The 18,748-nt window shown below is 27.8% G+C and overlaps 1 protein-coding gene across 1 annotated transcript in view; it reads left to right on the forward strand.

Annotated features, from left to right (window-relative positions):
- Positions 1–14,657, forward strand: part of LOC129960287 (cytoplasmic FMR1-interacting protein-like) — a 53,637-nt gene extending 38,980 nt beyond the window's left edge. Inside the window, exons 19-24 of the mRNA XM_056073591.1 lie at positions 1,569–1,659; positions 1,923–2,053; positions 2,284–2,451; positions 4,529–4,767; positions 8,711–8,858; positions 12,456–14,657. Coding sequence (XP_055929566.1) covers positions 1,569–1,659; positions 1,923–2,053; positions 2,284–2,451; positions 4,529–4,767; positions 8,711–8,858; positions 12,456–12,674 — 996 coding nt within the window. The 3' untranslated portion in view covers positions 12,675–14,657. The remainder of the gene's footprint in view (positions 1–1,568; positions 1,660–1,922; positions 2,054–2,283; positions 2,452–4,528; positions 4,768–8,710; positions 8,859–12,455) is intronic.
- Positions 14,658–18,748: the final 4,091 nt, after the last annotated feature.

Raw genomic sequence — 18,748 nt, forward strand, 5'->3', positions numbered from 1 at the left:
AATTTGTTGCGTCACATTCGTCCTTTAATGCATTCAATGAGATAGCGGAAATATTTCACATATGCTCACTGAAAGTGAAATAGCTAAAAAATGTACATTAGGTCGTACAAAATTGTACATTATTTGTTAAAGATTAGCTCTCGGAAACTGATAGTTGAAAAATCTGCAGAAATTGATGCCGAGATACATGAATTTGCAAAAATGAATAAATAAAAAAAAAGTAACGTTTTTTGTTTGTTTGTTTAGTAATCGTTAAATGATTTGTATCACGTTAACAAAAAGGTTTTGTGTTTTATTTTTCCCGATTCTTTAGTTTTATGTGACTTACAATCAAAGAGCATGAGAGGTAATACATCCCCCCCCCCTTAATATATGAGTTGTGTCTTGCTAAATTCTTGATAACAAATAAAAATTAGTTTTTTTAATGCAAATATCAAAATTATTATGATATACTATTATTTTGAATAATGTTAAATAGTTGCTTTCTTTGCTTGCTTTTTCCATTCCTTAAAATCATATTCCATTATAACTAGCTCATGAGTGCTATTTTTGAATTTCCTAGTATCTTGAATGTTCGTACAAGAAAAACGCAAGGAATGTTTTTTTTTTTTTTTTTTTTTTTTTTTTTTTTTCAATTTTCAGTGGCAACCCTGATTCTCTTCAAGAAAATAAAGATTTTTTCCCTTATTAGGGAAGTAGAGAAAAGTTGTTTCTTCTGTTTATTAGGAAAATTCTAAGGAAATTGCTGATTTTATTCAGGCCATAAAAATTAATTGGAATGAAACTGATTTGGAAGATTTTTCATGAGATTTTGCAAATAAGTAATTCAAATTTTGCAAATAAGTAAGTAACTTATTTTAAAAATAATCTTGTGGTTATTTTGAGTGCATTTTAAGCAACAGATAATCAAGTCCGTTTCATATAAACACCGTCACTGCTACTTTTATGTGGATATATGTACTGTAATTTTTCCTCTCTCGTTAAATTTAATATTTTTGAAGTTTTTAATGTCAGAAAATGTTCATTGCATAGTTAAATAAAAGGATTTTGTATTTTAAATATTTATAACCATTGGGTCAATAAATATATATGGTTAGCAAACTATGTGAAATGGAATATTTCTACTTGGACTCCATACTCAAAAATTGTCCGAAATTGGAAAAGTGTTACTTTTATAAGAATATAAAACTAGCAAAATTATGTAGTTTTAAGTAAGATGAAATTCATTACAAATTTTAAATTTGTTTCACGTAATATTGATGCTGTTTGTTTTATGGAGTTAGCCAAAATATGATTCATATAAGAAATTAATATTGGCAGAAAAAAATTAAAATTTTAATTTCACAGTAATGTAAACTGAAGATCAGTTTTGGATAATACACAATAGCATGAACTGTTTTAGATCTGTTTTTATACATGTGGTTAGATATGCCTAAATATATTCAAAATCCTTTGAAAATTTAAAAAAAAAAATGAACTTTATAAATTTGTAAATGTTTTAGCGCTTTCACTATTGCTTAATGAAATTGGTAATTGAACCTATAAGATTATTTATTTACATTTTACAGATTCAAGGTACCTTGTTGCAGTATACTAATACTCTAATGAATGTAATGCCAAAGGTGTGCAAATTGCCATTATACGAGTATGGCAGTCCAGGTGAACAAATTTATTTATTTTCTTGCAATTAGATGGAAATAGGATGTTTTAGCACAATATTTTTTATTTATTCTTTGCATGGATATTTGTGTTCTAATTGTGTTATCTATTTTATACAATAGTTTTGTCATAATTTTTTTTCTCAGTGCCAAAGATAGTAATTTATTTTCTTTTCTAATAGTTACATCCGAAATTATTCTCTTTCAGAAAAGCTGTGTAGAATGCATTGAATTTTTTAAAATTTATTTATGTTGTATTCATAGGTGTATTGCATTATTATCAAGCACAGCTCAATGACATTGTGCAGTATTCAGATGTGAAAACTGAAATGTTAGAAGGTTTCCGTGAAGTTGGCAATGCTATTCTCTTTTGTTTGCTAATTGAGCAAAGTTTGGTAAGTGTCAACATTTTATTGGTTTGTAAATTATATGCATCCATTTATTATCTTTCTATGCATAAGTTAACTATACAGAAGTACTTTTCTAACTGTGAATTGCACTATTTGAGTATCTTTTACCCGCTTCCTTCGTCATGATTATCATAGGTTTCTATACGTTGTAATTCTATTAAATTTTGTTTGCTATCAATTGAATTTTAATAAAATTTATTGTCTTTATTTTCCAGTCGCAAGAAGAAGTATGCGATCTGCTTCATGCAGCTCCATTTCAGAATATTTTACCTCGACCATACTGCAAAGATGGTGAGAAACCTGAAACTAAATTGAAAAGACTTGAAGCAAAATATGCACCTTTACAAGTGGTCCAAAATGTTGAACGAATGGGAACAACAAAGGTTTGTTATTCCTTTTATTGTTAATTCTGTTTGTTTAAAATGAAATATGTTTGTTTTCTATGTAGATTATGGTATCTATTTCTGTTTACTGCAGACAGGTATAGTTTTAATATCTAGTTTTAAAACATGCTGGTTTTTGTTAAATAATGTAACCAAAAGTTTTTTTATTAATCCAGCAAGATGGTTACCTTGGAATATTTCTTTATATAATAATGATATTTTAGGCTTGCCATAAGGTTTTATTTTGAAATGGTATATTAATATACTAAGCTGGTATAATAAGCTGTCTAATGCTGAATTATACCAAGTAAATGCTTTGCATTATTTAGCCTTGGGTTAAAGTTTTTGTTAAATCCTACTACCTATAAATGAAACTTAAACAGGCTTTAATTTAGATTTTTTGACTTTTAAAAAAAACATTCTGCTAACTGAAAAATATTATGTGTAAAATTTGTTTGATTAGTATTTATAATATGGTTGTACAATCAGCAAATTGGTAAAAGCTTTATTTATTGATTACATAGCATCATTTTATATATATATGGAAGTACAGTGGTTCCAGTAAAGTAAGTATGTCAGTAAAACAGAATTTTGATAATTAACTTATCTTACCAAAAGGATGTATAATTAATGACTGCAATTATTGGATTTAAAATGAGATAAAATTGTCATAAATTATAGTACAGTTGTCAAGAGGTACTTATGTGTCAGATATGCCGATGTACATTTTATTGAAATAAATTGGAAATACTTTTATTCTTTTCTTTGAACTGCTCAGTTTCAATATGTAGTATTGTGAACATTTTATGTAATTGTGAACATTTTATTTGTGAACATTTTATGGACTTATTTTTTTCCTTATGCATAATTCGTAATTATATTAGTTTTAAAATATACATTCTCAGTTTTTTTCATCTCTTTCTAACTAAATTCATTCAATATATATATCATTAGTTTTGCCTTTAAAAAAAACATAGCGTAATACAGTGGTGCAAAATAAATTTTTTGATTAAGAAATTGTCAAATGATTGTAAAATATTCTGGCTCATTACTTTTATAAGCAATTATAATGTTTTCACTATTTTAACAATCTCCTGAGCATGTTGTGATGGAATTTATCTACTGTCTACTTTGATTAATGGAAAAAGTAATAAATAAGATTGTTGTACTTCATTAACAGTTATCAATCATTTGGAATATAACTTTTTTCTATAACTGTATCATTAAAACTGTGCTATCGATTTTCATTTTTACTAGCAATTATAATTCTTGCATTTTTTAAAGAATTGTTTAGATTGTATGCTCAAAATCATAGAAACATTAGTCTGTGTTATTTCTCGTTTGTTTTCTAATTAATTTTTGTGTTTATAATGTGTTGCTGAATAGTGATATATAGGGTGTTTATTAATTATTGTCGGGGTTTCCGTACCTCATAACGTTCAAATAAAAAATATTACACAAAAACCGATTACGTATTTGTAAATTACAACTCAAAGAATTTTACGTGGCAACAATGCGATCTTAGTGCATTTGCAGTCTGGGTAATTACGACGTCATAAATAAAAATGGCAACCGTGCAAGAAAAAGCAATGTGTGCATTGTGGTTTTTTGAAACTAAATCAGTCATAACTACTCAACGTCGCTTCAGGACCACGTACAAGAAAGATCATCCTTCGGATAATTCTATCAGACGCTGGTTAACACAATTTCAGGAAACTGGTAGCGTTCTACACCGAAAGGGAGCGGGAAGACCGAGCACATACGACGATATGGAACGTTCTCCATAACCGCCTTCAACTGAATGCCTACAAAGTGCAAATTGTGCAAGCTTTACATTTTAATATCATTAATAAAATTCTTTTTGTAATTTACGAATATGTAATCGGTTTTTGCGTAATATTCTTTATTCGAAAGTTATGAGGTACGGAAACCCCGACAATAATTAATGAACACCCTATATATTGACATCATAATTTAAATATATTACAAATTACATTCATTCTGTTTCATTTAAATTATTTATGCACTATTATGTATTAAATCATTTAATTAATGAGTGAATTTAAATAATTTTTAGCAAGCAGCTATTGCACGTGAAGGCGATCTGTTAACTAAAGAGCGTCTCTGTTGTGGATTATCGACATTTGAGGTTATTCTAACTAGAATCAAATCATATCTTAATGAACCTGTCTGGAGTGGTACTCCACCAATGAATGGTTGCATGAATGTTGATGAATGCACAGAATTTCATCGCCTGTGGAGTGCTCTGCAATTTGTATACTGCATCCCAGTTGGGGAAAATGAATTCACTGTGGAGTATGTGGCATTTCGTTATTTCTTGTTACATTTCAGAAATTTATATTTTTCCTTAACTATTTTTTATGAAAGTAATATCACTTTATAATGCTAGAAATGTAATGTATTTTTTTCAATGATAAAAATGAAATTTCTAGGTCAGAAACATTAGGTATTTAAGGAGTCAAATCTATATTTTGAATTCTGGGAAAGTTAATTTTTATTAAAATTATTACATTTATTAAAAGTGAACATATCCATTTTTTTAAAAAAAAATTTGCAATTTTATTACCCGACTGTTCTAACCGACCAGGGTGCGGTCTCATTTTGTCGGACTTTTTTCTCTAAAATTCTTAGTTTTTTAAAAGCCGAAAATATTTACTTATAAAAAATCATTATTTTATACATAGAATAAAGATCAACATAACCACATAGTCTACAAGCGATTTCAAAACTAAGTATCTCGTTTTATTTCGCCTTTCATCTTCAGTTTTCAATATGGTTTCAGATGGTGATAAAAGACGTTTCTGCTTTTGCCCTGCAGCATTCTCTTGCCTGGTGCATTTGGGAAAAGTGTTGTTCGTCATTCAGAATTTTATAAAACCTTTATGGAAGTTATAAATTAAATTCCCATCGATCCGACTCTCGATCCTCATTCATTGACTATACTAACTTGCTATATATAAGTAATGATTTTATCGGTATTAAAATCTGATATTTTTTGTATATCGATTTTTTAAAAAATGTACCATTCAGTACATTAAAGATTCATACCGTGGCTCGAGAAAGAAGAAACTCCTCTCAACGATTGGAACAAAAAAACTCTCAAAGTATTGTGAATCAAAACCAACTTTGAAGTTTTCAGTGATTAAATCTGAATTATGCGTACAAAATCTCAAAAATTTATAAAGCCTCGCCATCTTTGATCAATCATAAAAATCATAATATCTTAAATCATAAAAATAAACCAAAATACTGTACTTATGCAGCATATTTTGGCGTACATACTGCCTAACTTAGTACTTTGATAGGCCCCCAAGGATCGATTTCAATGAAGATTTGAGAAAGTGAAATAAAAAATGCTGCCAGTTTTTAAAAAAATGTTTGTTCGTTTGTTATAGGAAGTGAGAGAAGTGATAATGCAGGAAAAACACTGAGTTACACTATCATAAGCGCTGATAAATGCAACTGTATTTATGAAGACTTCTGAACTGTTCGTTGCTAAGAGAAAAAGAATATTTGCTTTTTTAAAAAGCTTTCAGTTGTGTATAACTAATTTCCCTATATATATTACAGTGAGATGATTTTTAGGAAGAAGTACTGAAGTCGTACCGAAATTGTATTTTCTTGCTTACAGATTCGATTCTAAAATAAATTATTGAATAGCTGTTAGTTGGTATAATATATGTCTACATTTTCTTTTGATAACTAAAGAAAAGACGAGGATGTGAGGTACTTAAATCCATTTTGACAAAAAGTACACAACATGTCAACTGAAATGGTTCCAGGTTGTTATAGAGGATTCTTCAAAAGGCGGTATTCCACATTTAAATTGAAAAGACATTTTCATTGGAATTTTAAAAATAAAATTTGCAAGTTTGTTTGTTTGGTTTTACCACAAAACCTTTATTGGATATTTGTTATCCAATGTTTCATATCAAAGCTAAACATAGCTTGTAATTTGTAAGCTTCTTGGTAGAATACTCTCAAAAAAACTTTTTTTCCTTTGGTATCATACATAGTTGAATTCGGTTAGTTGTTCAAATTAACAAAGAGTAAAAAAAAATTAATTTTTTTTGTGGGTGTTTTGTGAAAAATTTTGTAAAATATGTTCACTTTTAAACTTTTGATTTTAAAAAAAAAGCACCTTCTCAATTATCATCATTTTGCTATCTTTGTAATTACATTTCTTCTGAACATATGTAACAAATTTTATTTAAATACTGAATCAAGTACTTCCGGAAAGAAAATGGACTTTATGTGCTCTTTTTTTATCTGAAAAAATAATAAAATTTGTATTGTCTATACTTGTAAATTTTTTGAGATATCAAAAATTTGAAAGTAAAAAAAAGAAAGAAAGAAAATCACTTGAGTTTAATTTGTACATCAGAAAAAGGCATTCTATTACAATGTAATGGCTGGCTTTTTAAATAAATTGTTATTGGATTTATGCCATTGAGTGATCTACTTTTACTGTTTGTTTAAAGATGTTATTACAGTTATGATTGTTGCTGTTTCTTTAGTGATTGGTTAACAAGTCGGTTTGAAACATAAATGTGAAATCTTAAGTGAAAATATGTTTTCATTTGATTAAGCTTGCCAAAATTTATTCAGTTTTTCGAAAGCTTTCAGAAAGTTTTATAATAAGCACATCAGTCGTTAAAAGTGTTTTTAAATTTTGATTTTTTTTATTACTTTCTTTCTAAATTACAAATAATGTATACTTTTTATCTATATTAAAATATTTTTCTTATCAAAATAACTAATAATTTAATGTTTTGTAAGTGATTTTTTTTTTTTTTTTACTACTGTTGGTAAAATAAGTTTTCAATATAATTATACTATTTATGAAATTTTTACAACAAAAAATAATGGTACTTCTTTTTTAGAAATGTAACATCTTCTGTTCTTAGCAAATACTTTTTTATTGTTTAGCAATTATTATTTAATTATTTACTAATATGATGACGTTTAATTGACACGATTCTCTGTTGCATGTATTTTTAATCAAAATCTTATGAAAGGCTCTTATAATTTGATGCTTAATTTATAAATAGTTGCTTCATTTTTTTATTATTATTATTTATTTATACAGGGTGTCTCAAAAACCTTGACCGCAGCTTTTATTCCTTAAATATTGATCATAGACATATACTGTAAATTACAAAGTTGTGTTAATAAAAGTGCAAGATGGCATGAAATCGATTAAAATTTTCATGGGATTAAACTTTAAAAAATACAAAAAATTAAATTTTTATACAGACCCCATACAAAAAAATCCCCAATGTATAAAATGTGCCCCATACTTAAATAAGGTCATGAACAGAATTTTATCATGAAAACTCTCAAAGATATGTTAAAACGAAGTTGGTGAAGGTTCAATCACAAATTAAAAAGCAAATGCTTACAGCTTCAGTACAGATGACGCGACGCAGGAATGCATCATAAGGAAATAAAATATGCTTCATATCTTTAGTTTTAAATACAAATTTTAAAATCTATGCTTTCTGAAAAATACTTAAAAATTTTTATATCATGAATTACAGAATATAAGTTAAAAATAGCAGAGTCAATGAACATGTAAAAAAACTTATGTAATCTTTCCTTTAAGTTATTATTTATTCAATCATTACTTTCTTTGTAAATATGTGTATGACCCCTAAAACACGGACATCTGACATGATTTTTCCTCTTTGCGAACTCATATCCAGGCATCGAAAAGTGGTTTAAGTCAGCATTTATGTAGTTTCATATCTTTGAGACTTTTTATGATAAATTGCTGAAATTTTGTACATGACCTTATTAGAGGATGGGGCACATTTTACTCACTTGGATTTTTCTTGTGCGGTGTTCGTATAAAAATTTAAATTTTGTATTTTTTGAAGTTTAATCCCCTGAAAATTTTAATCGATTTCATAACATTTTACACCTTTTTTTTATGCAACTATGTAATTTACAGTATATGTCTATAATCAGTATTTAAGGAATAAAAGTCGCGGTCAAGGTTTTTGAGACACCCTGTATAATATTACTTATTAGGTTATTTTTCTGAAACCATATTTCATGCATTTCTGATTTAGCAGTTGTTGATTGACTATTTGTATTAATCTGTCTAATTTGTATTGAAATTTTCGTATATACTTTATATTCATCATTTTACAATTCATGAACTCTTATTTTGCACTTTTCATGAATGAATAAATGTTTGTGAATGATGAAATTTATTTTTGTACCCTTTAAATAGACAGTTATTTGGAGAAGGATTGAATTGGGCTGGTTGTACAATGATCGTTTTGCTTGGGCAACAAAGGAGATTTGAAGCTTTGGACTTTTGCTATCATATATTGAGGGTTCAGAGAATTGATGGTAAAGATGAAATTGTTAAAGGAATAGTAAGTTGTTTTTCTGTTTTGTAAGTTTGTTCTTTTGTATATGTTATGTTTTGTATAAAATCTGTTTTGATTATATTTTGTTCTCGGATTTTTTGAATACAACAAAGTTAATTGATTTTATTTGTAATTTCACACAAGTTGGTTTTCATGGAAAAAAATTTGAGATTTTTAAAATTTGTATAACGAAATTCTTTGTAGTTTCTTTAATTTTTAATGGTAGTTTTGCAATGAATACATATGCTGTATTTTAGCAAAATCTTTTTTTTTTTTTTTTTTTACCTTTCAAATAGCATTTCTTTCTTTATTTTTTTATGTTTTTGAAAATTGGAAGCTAATTGTTTTAATATAATTTTATTTTGATTTTACAATACATTTTCTTAATGTCATAAAATGCTTGGCATGGAGAGAGAAAACACTTTCATATCCAAAATATTTTAGTAAATTTGTAAAAGGGTAATTAATTTTCTCTTGACATGAATATCTGGAAAATCCTTTGAAAAATTTTGCTACATTAATTGTAGTCGATTACATAAAATGAATTGAGTATATATATTATTCATAAATGTATTATGTATTTATAGACATAATTTTCGAATTTGAGGAATAGTTTGATTTACAAGAAGTGAGGTTTCATGCACATAAATAATTTTATTTATTATTTTTAATATGAAATTTGAGAGTGTAGAGCGCCTTCGAAGAAAATTGCCCAATTATGATGAAACTTAATGTTGCAAAATATTTTGAGTTCAAAATTTAAATCTGTGTTGTAGATAAGGTTAATTCTTTTATATATGAATTTTAATTTTATATAAGGTTAATTCTTTTATATATGAATTACCAATTCTCACAGTTATATGCAGTTTTTGAATAGTAATATCCTTTGTATTTATTATTTTCTCTTTTATTTGAACTAAAATTAAATTTCACTTAATATTGAGAATACCCATAATTACAGACACCAAAAGAGCTTACAAATACTTCCTCCATTGAGTTTCTTGAATTGAAGTAATTAAATATTGGTTCCTGAGAAGCTCAACATAGAGAAAGTTTGAAAATGTCAGTATGGTTTTGTCTTTGACATCAAATTTCAACTTTAACAAAGTTATAGATAGCTTGAGGTGAAGCCCCAGATATGGGAAATAGACGATCACTGGAACAGTTATAATACTTATTTTATTGGTATTAATTATCCATTTCAAATTTAATGCCTTGAATGACTATTTCTAATATTGGCATTTGAAATGCAGACTTGAGAAAAATATGATTTTTCTTAAAGGACGTGAATTTTGAGCAATTGCTTAGACTTTGGATTAGACAAAAGTTGAGCTATTGTCTATGTGAATGAATCATTTTCTAAAAATTAATTGTTTTGTTAAAATACACTGGACTTTTCAAATTTCATATCATTTCACCTTTCATCTCTATTTATAAACATGATTTCAGAATGTGATGAACGATTTGGTTCATAATAGGGATTGCAATATCGGGCCAAAATTTCAATACCGATATTCAGTTTTTTTTTTAGATTTTAATACCGGGATAACGGTATTAGAAATTTTAGAAAAAGAAATAAAACACAGGTGGTTTTTTTTTGTTGTTGTTGTTGTTTGTTTGTTTTATTTGCCAGTTTTATTAGAGAGTGTAAATATCACAAAAAATAATTTGTAACATAAATTATAACAGTATATAAAGAATCACAAAAAAGTGTAAATATCACTATTCAGTCTGTGGTACTATTACAAATTTTTAAAATGCGATCTTAAAAAACATAATGCATCAATTGTACTGTCATTAAGCCTGAAAAGTAATTTTGTGCAAAAACTATCAGCTGTCGAAAACGCTCTTTCGGCATCTACGCTAGTTGGTGGTACTGTTAGCAATGCGCGATATACTTTTTCCAAGTATTTACCTCTAAATCCCGCATCTTCAAATAAATCGATTTCTGGTCGGATGGTTTTGGGTAAAGCTGATTTCTGTAATGTATTTTGGTTCGTTGAAATTTTCTTATTTATCGCTAATTCTAATTTTTGTTCAAGAGACAATTCCTTTTCACTGTCGACATTAGTGTCGTCATAATCTTCGATAACTGAACCGAATTCTGAATGTGGACAGGTTTGTGGGTAAAAAATTGTAAGAAAATTTACTATAAACTTGATTAGATTTGAATTGGTTATTTTCTTTTCTTCTTTTTCATTTTCATTTTTAAAATCATTATAATTATGTAAATACCATAAGACATTTTCTATTTTGATATGCCATTCTTCTGTGCGATTTTTCAATGTAATATATAATTCTTCAGATAGTGATGTGTGCTGTTCTTTCAGTGACTGCAACATGAAATTTATTGTTGAATTAGCTGTTAATAAATTAGAATCTGTCCGACATAATGCCTCAATAGTCAGTTTTATTGGAAGTAGAGCTGATACAATTCTGGATATTAAGTCGAATTCACTATCTGAAAAATTAATTTGCAGGTTTAAGTCGATTATTGCTTTTTGTATTGGATTTCTCAGTTTCAAAAATCTGTCCATCATGAGGAGTAAATTGTTCCAACGTGTTTTAGAATCTAATATTAACATATATTCTCTTTTATTTTCAGTTAGTATATATTTTAGTAATATGTCATTTTTTATAGGGGAACGTTTAAATATCTTAACAATTTTTCGAAGTTTATAAATTATAGGAAGCAATTCTTTATGGTTAATATTTCATTCTCATTGGCAATATCTTCTTCAACAATTACATTGTCATTATCTTTATTGTCAATATCACTCTCACTCTTACTGTCTTCAAAGTGGGAATCCGAAGTTTCTATATCCACAGTATTTGGATTTATCTGTTCTTTATTTTTTTGGTATAATACATCTATTACTCCTAATTGAATTCCATGAGCATAGCACAATTTCTGATTTGCACCAGTCAACTTTCCAACTTTTTTCATAACTGTTGCTCCATCAGTCGTTATGGATACAATATCTTCTTTCAGGGATAATCCATGTTTCGCTAATTTAGATTTAAGTAATTAATTAAGCCATTAATTAGATAATTAATTTCGTCCATTTAGGAAACATAAAAACAAAAATGTATACTTTTTTACTATGTTGGCGATCCCTGAATATATAGTGGAGACAATTTAAAAAATTTCTATTAAATACCGAAAAAACGGTATTTAAACTTGTGAATACCGGTATTGGAATCTCTAGTTTATAAGAAATACGGTTTCATGCATATTAATATTTTTTTTAAATATTTTATTATTATTAATGCTTGAATGCATTTAATATAACAATGACAGCATTGAAGCAGTTTATATAAATATGTTTGAAATAATAATGCAGGATTGCTTTTGTGGTAAATATTAAAGGAGAATGCTACTGTCAAAAGGCATTCTGTAAGGAAAGCAGGTAATTAGAAACTTATCATTACATTTCCGATTGAAATTCAGAGTTAATGATAGCCGAACAGAAAATATTTATACAAGTATATGAATACATTGTATTTCACAATTTTTGTAACCTCCCATTGATTTAGTGCCTCCATAGTTTTGCTTTCTTTATATGAATATTTTCTAAAATATTTATTACTTTTTTTTTTTAGCCTCTGAAAAGAATGGTTGATCGAATTAGACGATTTCAAGTCTTGAACAGTCAAATTTTCGCCATTTTAAATAAATACTTGAAATCTAGTGATACTGATAATTTACCTGTTGAGCATGTTCGATGTTTTCAACCTCCTGTTCATCAATCAATAGCTGCTGTCTCTGGTCCACAAAATTTAACAACAATTTACATGAAACCAGATGGAATATCAAAGTAGTATTCTGTGTGGTTTCAACAAGTCTTCGTGTCTCCAGTCTGCCAAAGACATATTATCTTTAATTTTCTCTTTCAGATTTTTATATTTAAATTGTATTCCACAGCCTGTATAGTTTTTATATATGAAGTGATTTAGATGTTTCATAATAAATGGTAGTGAAAAGTATGTATATTTTGCAATAACAAACGAATTTTCTACTTCCACCCTATATTACTGACTGAAGTTGTGAGTGTTTCATGCGGGACGTTTGTATGAAAAATGCTGGAAATATTTTTTTCCTCTTATTAATTGTAGGGAATGCCAAGTATCATGATTCATATTACTGTCACATCTCAATGGATAGTTTCAACTGTTCTGTTTTATCACATATTATAAGAAAATACTTCTATATAAATTAGTAATTGTAGAGTTTTTATCTATTTTCTGGTTTTGTTGACATATTTTTCACTGTCTTTTATGCTAAATTTTATGTACATTTTCAAATAAGATGAATCTGTTATGTTTATTTGCTATGTTAATATAATAAATTAAAAGAATATTTCAAAATAACATGATTGTGCCGATCAAATATGCGGTGCTAATTAATTGTGTTTGAAGTTATTTTGAAATGTTTCAGGTTTTTATACTTGGATGATAATTGTTCCTTGCACAAAAATAATTATTTATTAAGATGGACATTTATTTATTTATATTGTTCATTAAAAAATTCCATTGAGAACTGTATTTCTTTATTTTTTACTAGTCTTTTTCTGCTCAGAAGCTTTTTGATACAACGATAATTTAAGCATTTATTATATTTTTATACAGTTTTTGATGTAATCCTTCTTCTTGAAGGAATCTTTTTTTCTCCTCCTTTTTAATGTTTTCCCTCTTTATGTTTTATTATGTGACAAAAGAGTATTAACTCTTAACTCAACAATCTGTGCTGTTTTTTGGACCAATATTTTTCAGCATTTATCATTTTCATGTGCATTTATCATTTAAATAGATATAGATCTTACATGATAAGTACATCTATAAGCCTTGAGACCTAATATATAGTTTGAAGTAAAGCAGAAATTTTATTTTAATTATTGAAATATGACATGGAATAAATAAATGGTACAATGAATGCTAAAATCTGGGATTTCTTTCTTTCTTTCTTTCTTTTTTTTTCTTTTTTTTTTAGTCATTGTGATTTCAGGAATTGAAAATGTTATCACTGGATTGCAGAATCTCTTAACTCCATACATTTTCCTTCATTGACTAATGATTATAAACTTTTTGCTTGAATTTTAATGTAGTTAAATATTGTGAAAGCTTTTTTTAAAACATTTTTGTATAGTAAACAAGTTGAGACATCACTAATGTGTTCTTATTGCTTAGAAAATGTACTGCTACTTAAATGTTCCTTGTATTCAACTGTTTATGTCGCTTTTTTTTTTTTTTTTTTTTTTTTGTAAATTAATTTTGATATTTATTTGTGATTTTAATTTTGCATAATTTTTTGTATATTCAAATAGCAAATCGTTTTCGGTTTGCATAATTCATAGTTTAGGTGTGATAACATTGTTATCATTATGGGTTCCCCTTTTTTTTCTTCTTCCCAGATTTCTTTTATATGGAATATGTGGAACTAAAGAAACTTTGATTGATATGTGTTCATGTATATGCTATTGCATGAAAATGTGAATACCTATGTATATATTGTGTTAGTTGTTGTTCAAATTAACCTCAGTTTATTAAAAAAAATCTATAAATAAAAGATTCCTATAAATAAACTTCAATTACTGTGAATGGAAATTTTAAGTAATCGGTTAATTATCAGAATATGCAATTTATTTATCATGTATTATGATATTTTTTATTTAAAAATTGGTTTTAGATTCAGTTCTTTTATGTATATGCTTCTTAGATTGCTATGGCCATACCTTTTATAAGTTTCTAGATTTCTCCTTTTATGTAGTATTTAATACCATTTTAATATTGAATGCCTATGCAAGCAATAATTTTTAATAAATTCATGTTTTCCTTATCAGATGTAATAAAAGAGACATTTCATCTAATATTGTTGATTCTTCGTTTTTACTATTTCAACATCCGTGTAAGTTTTACACATAACAAATACTTATAATTCGAAATGTGTAGCTAGTTCAACACGTTTTATTATTTTATTTTGTGTGTGTTTTTGTTGAAGCATTTATTCGATATATTTCAAACAGGAAACATATAGTCATTTTCACATTTATACAATAGTTTTGGAGATAACTGCTTAAATTATTCAGCTTTATTGAAGGCAGCAAAAGAATTAAGTAATGCAGTGTATTAACTTTGTTTTTTTTTTTTTTTCTGAAAATGATGTAAAACCTGAAAATGTCTTTTCTTCCCCAGCGTCATGGTGAAGTCTAAAAAGAAAACTTATTTTTTTAATGTCGTTTCTTTGATTTATATTTAACTTAGGCCTTGTTTAATTGTCAAATTGAATAGATATTCTCCTATTTGTGTAATCCAAATCTATAAACCTGAACAATACTTAAAAATTTTTTACAGGATTTCCGCATTAATTCTAATGGAAGTTTTTGGGTTTCTGTAGTTATGAGTATAATAGTCATATTTGTAGAATTTTAAGCATTCTTACATATTACAGTTGAGGAACTACAAAATATGTTAGAGAATCCAGAATCGGAGCCATTGCAGTAATGTTAGCTTTTTGTTTCCTATTCATTTTATTAATCATCAGTTAAATCTAATTTATACTTTTTAGATTGCTGATGAAATATATCACAATAGATTTGGTTCAGATAATTTTATTAATGGAAAGCGTGCTAATCAGTAATCTTATTAATAAAAGCCATTCCTTTGATGTGAATACTTTTTATTTTTTTCCCCTTTTTGTTGTATTAAATTTAAAGTAGTTATTTTCTGTAAATTAAGCTGTGATAAATGACATTGATGTGAATAAATTAATTTAGATTTGTGTTAAGCAATATCGACAGGATGGTTTCTATTTAAACCATTGGGGGGAAAAGCTCATGTATATATCTCAATTCGTATTATTCTTTTTTTTTTTCACGCCATTTTTTAGCTTCCAAAATATAGTTAATGCATTATATATCTTTGTGCATGTTAATAGATAATATGTTTTTAAATCTTTATATCTGATTGAAACAGGAAAAGTCTGTAGAATGAAATTCATTTAAATATCACTATTCGAAAAACATTTCGCAAAAAATTAATACATTTTTAATAATTATCGCTGTTTTTATTTCAATGTGACACCAAAAAAGATATTTAAAACATTTTATGAGAAAATAAAGTGTTTTTTTAAAACATTCAGTAACAAAATTAATATATCTTTAAAAAGGATTTCTATGCAGCACAGACATTTATTAATATTTATAAATATTAACAAATATAATCCATTATTTATGGAGTCTAATAAAAACTAATATAGCTGAAATTTAAATAATGTAGTTCTTCTGTTAAAAACTGATAATTTTTTCATTCTTCTGTAACACATTGATATTTAACCAATTCCCTATTTAAGATGTAATATGTGAAAAAAGGAAAAACTAAATGAAAGGTGTCGAATAGTAAATCAAGGTGTCGGCATATCATTGTAATAAGAAAATCGGTATTTATATGATAAATCTTAATCGTTGTGAAAAAGAAATCGCTTCAAGTTTTGAAGACTCATTTTCTCCAATGCTATTTGAAAGCAATATTTATTACTCTAAATCAAAAATTCAAACAGCCTGTGTAATACTCAAACAGACGACAAGGATAAAAATTAGTTACCTCAATAATAATTCTCTTTTTTTCCAGAGAATATTGTCATATGAATAAACCATAATGATAATGGAATAATTTTTATCTTTTATACAAGAACTTTTAAACTGGAAAGAATGTCTGGACTTTGAGATCAAAATTGATCAGTGCCTGTGTCTATCATTTATAGCGCTGCATTGATAAGGATTTTTTTTTTACAGTATTTAGCCTTAAAATCGTTTTCATTACATGAAATTATTACTTAATTTTTATTACTTTGAAAATACGTCAGCTATTTTTTTTCTTTTTTTCTTTCTGGAATCCTTTATTTCTTCTTGTTTCCTTAAGGCGCATTTGAATTGATTATGAAAGAAAAGCCCCCATTAGGATAATTAAACCCCAAAACCGTTATTGTAATGGCCATTTTCGAACGTTCTGTCTCCTCCTTAGTGTTGCCGACTTCGACCGACAAATTCAGAGGTGATAGTAGGCATCAGGAGGATAAAAGATTCACCATACAACATGGGGTCCCAAACGACGTTTAATTGGTGAAAATCGCAAAAATATAGAGCGTCGGAAAACTAAAAAATTAATTAAAAAAATAGCAAATGGTGTTTCAACTACGAATTTTTTTTAAGTGAAAGCACATTCTTAAAAGTTTTTTCATGCTGGTAACATGCGGGTTTGATGATCTAGAGGGTCGTAAACTACTAAAACGAAAAAGTAGTTTAGAACCCATATTTGCAAAAATATTAAAACCTGAAGAAAAATAAAAGCTTGAAAATGTAGGGAATTTTATAGTCTATAAATTGATATAAGAGGGTAGTGTGAGAACTGGGGAGTTTTATAGATATTCAAGAAAAACTAAAATGGGAACCAGAAAACATCGCTGCAACATCAGTATCGATGTTCGCAGAAAGCTTTGTCAAATTCGAAAGACAAATTCAGAGCAAAGATAATAGGCATTATGTAGGTGAAAAATTACCAGAAAACATTGGGTCGCAGGTAACGTTTATTCAGTGAAAATTGCAAAAACAGACGTCGTAAAGACAATGAGTCTGGTGAAGAGGATGGCCCTGTGAATGCGAGGATTAGGAACAAGGTAATCAAGAAGAAGCCTTCTCATAAGTAAATTTTTCATGCGTTAGAGAAAAATAGAAGCAGCGAACAAGTATTCATTAATGAGCATTGTAGAATTGATGGGCGTTAAACTTCATTCGCAACCAACAAGTCAGATTTCACGAATGCAATTAAAATGTGCTAGTGCCATTAATCAAATTTTCTGGCTTACAATTGTTAATGCTTCCTTCAGTAAATCCGGAACAACGCGCTGGAAATAAACAATGTACTTCGCGCCATTGAGGTGCTCGGCCAGAGATAACGGTCCCAATAGATGGTCCTGCCCAAATGTTAATATCAAACTTGTGTTGTATGTTCGACGAGATAGTGATGCGGAAATTTTCTATATATATGCGCATTGTGCGTTTTGAAGACACCTTCTCTTCTAAAGCAGGCTTCATCTGAGAGTAAAACTCTAGCAGAAAAGTGTGTATCTTCCTGTGTGGTATCAAGCATCCAGCGTGGGAACTATGTTTCCTGGTAATTTTTCATCTACTTAATACCTATTATCCTTGCTCTTAATTTGTCTTTCGAATTTGACAATGCTTTCTGCGAACATCGGTACTGATGTTGCTGCGATGTTTTCTGATTCCCATTTTAGTTTTTCTTGAATATCTTTAAAACTCCCCAGTTCTCACACTACACATATCAAATTATAGAATATGAAATTTCTTACATTTTCAAGCTTTTATTTTTCTTCAAGTTTTAATATTTTTGAAAATATTGGTTCTAAACTACTTTTTCGTTTTCAGTAATTTACAACCCCCTAGATCATCAAATCCGTATGTTACCAGCATGAAAAAATAACTTTTAAGAATGTGCTTTCACTTAAAAAAAATTCGTAGTTGAAACACCATTTGTTATTTTTTTTAATTAATTTTTTACAGTTTGCTACATTTCTCCGACTCTCTATATTTTTGCGATCTTTACCAATTAAACATCGTTTATGATCCCATGTTGTATGGTGATTCTTTATCCTCCGGATGCTTACTATCACCCCTTTGAATTTGTCGGTCGAATTCGGCAACACCCTGTATAAGCCATATGCACGAAATGGCACAGAAAAAATCTTTTTAAGAAATTAATTTGAAGTTATACCAATATTTACAATTCTTTTTCCAATAAGTTTTGCTTACCATCGTAGAAGATTCTGATAAAAGCATAATTTGTGGAATTCTAATAATTTTCCAAGTGACCTTGATCGGAAA

This window comes from Argiope bruennichi, chromosome X2 (genome assembly GCF_947563725.1).
Source record: "Argiope bruennichi chromosome X2, qqArgBrue1.1, whole genome shotgun sequence".
Taxonomy (NCBI): Eukaryota; Metazoa; Arthropoda; class Arachnida; order Araneae; family Araneidae; genus Argiope; species Argiope bruennichi.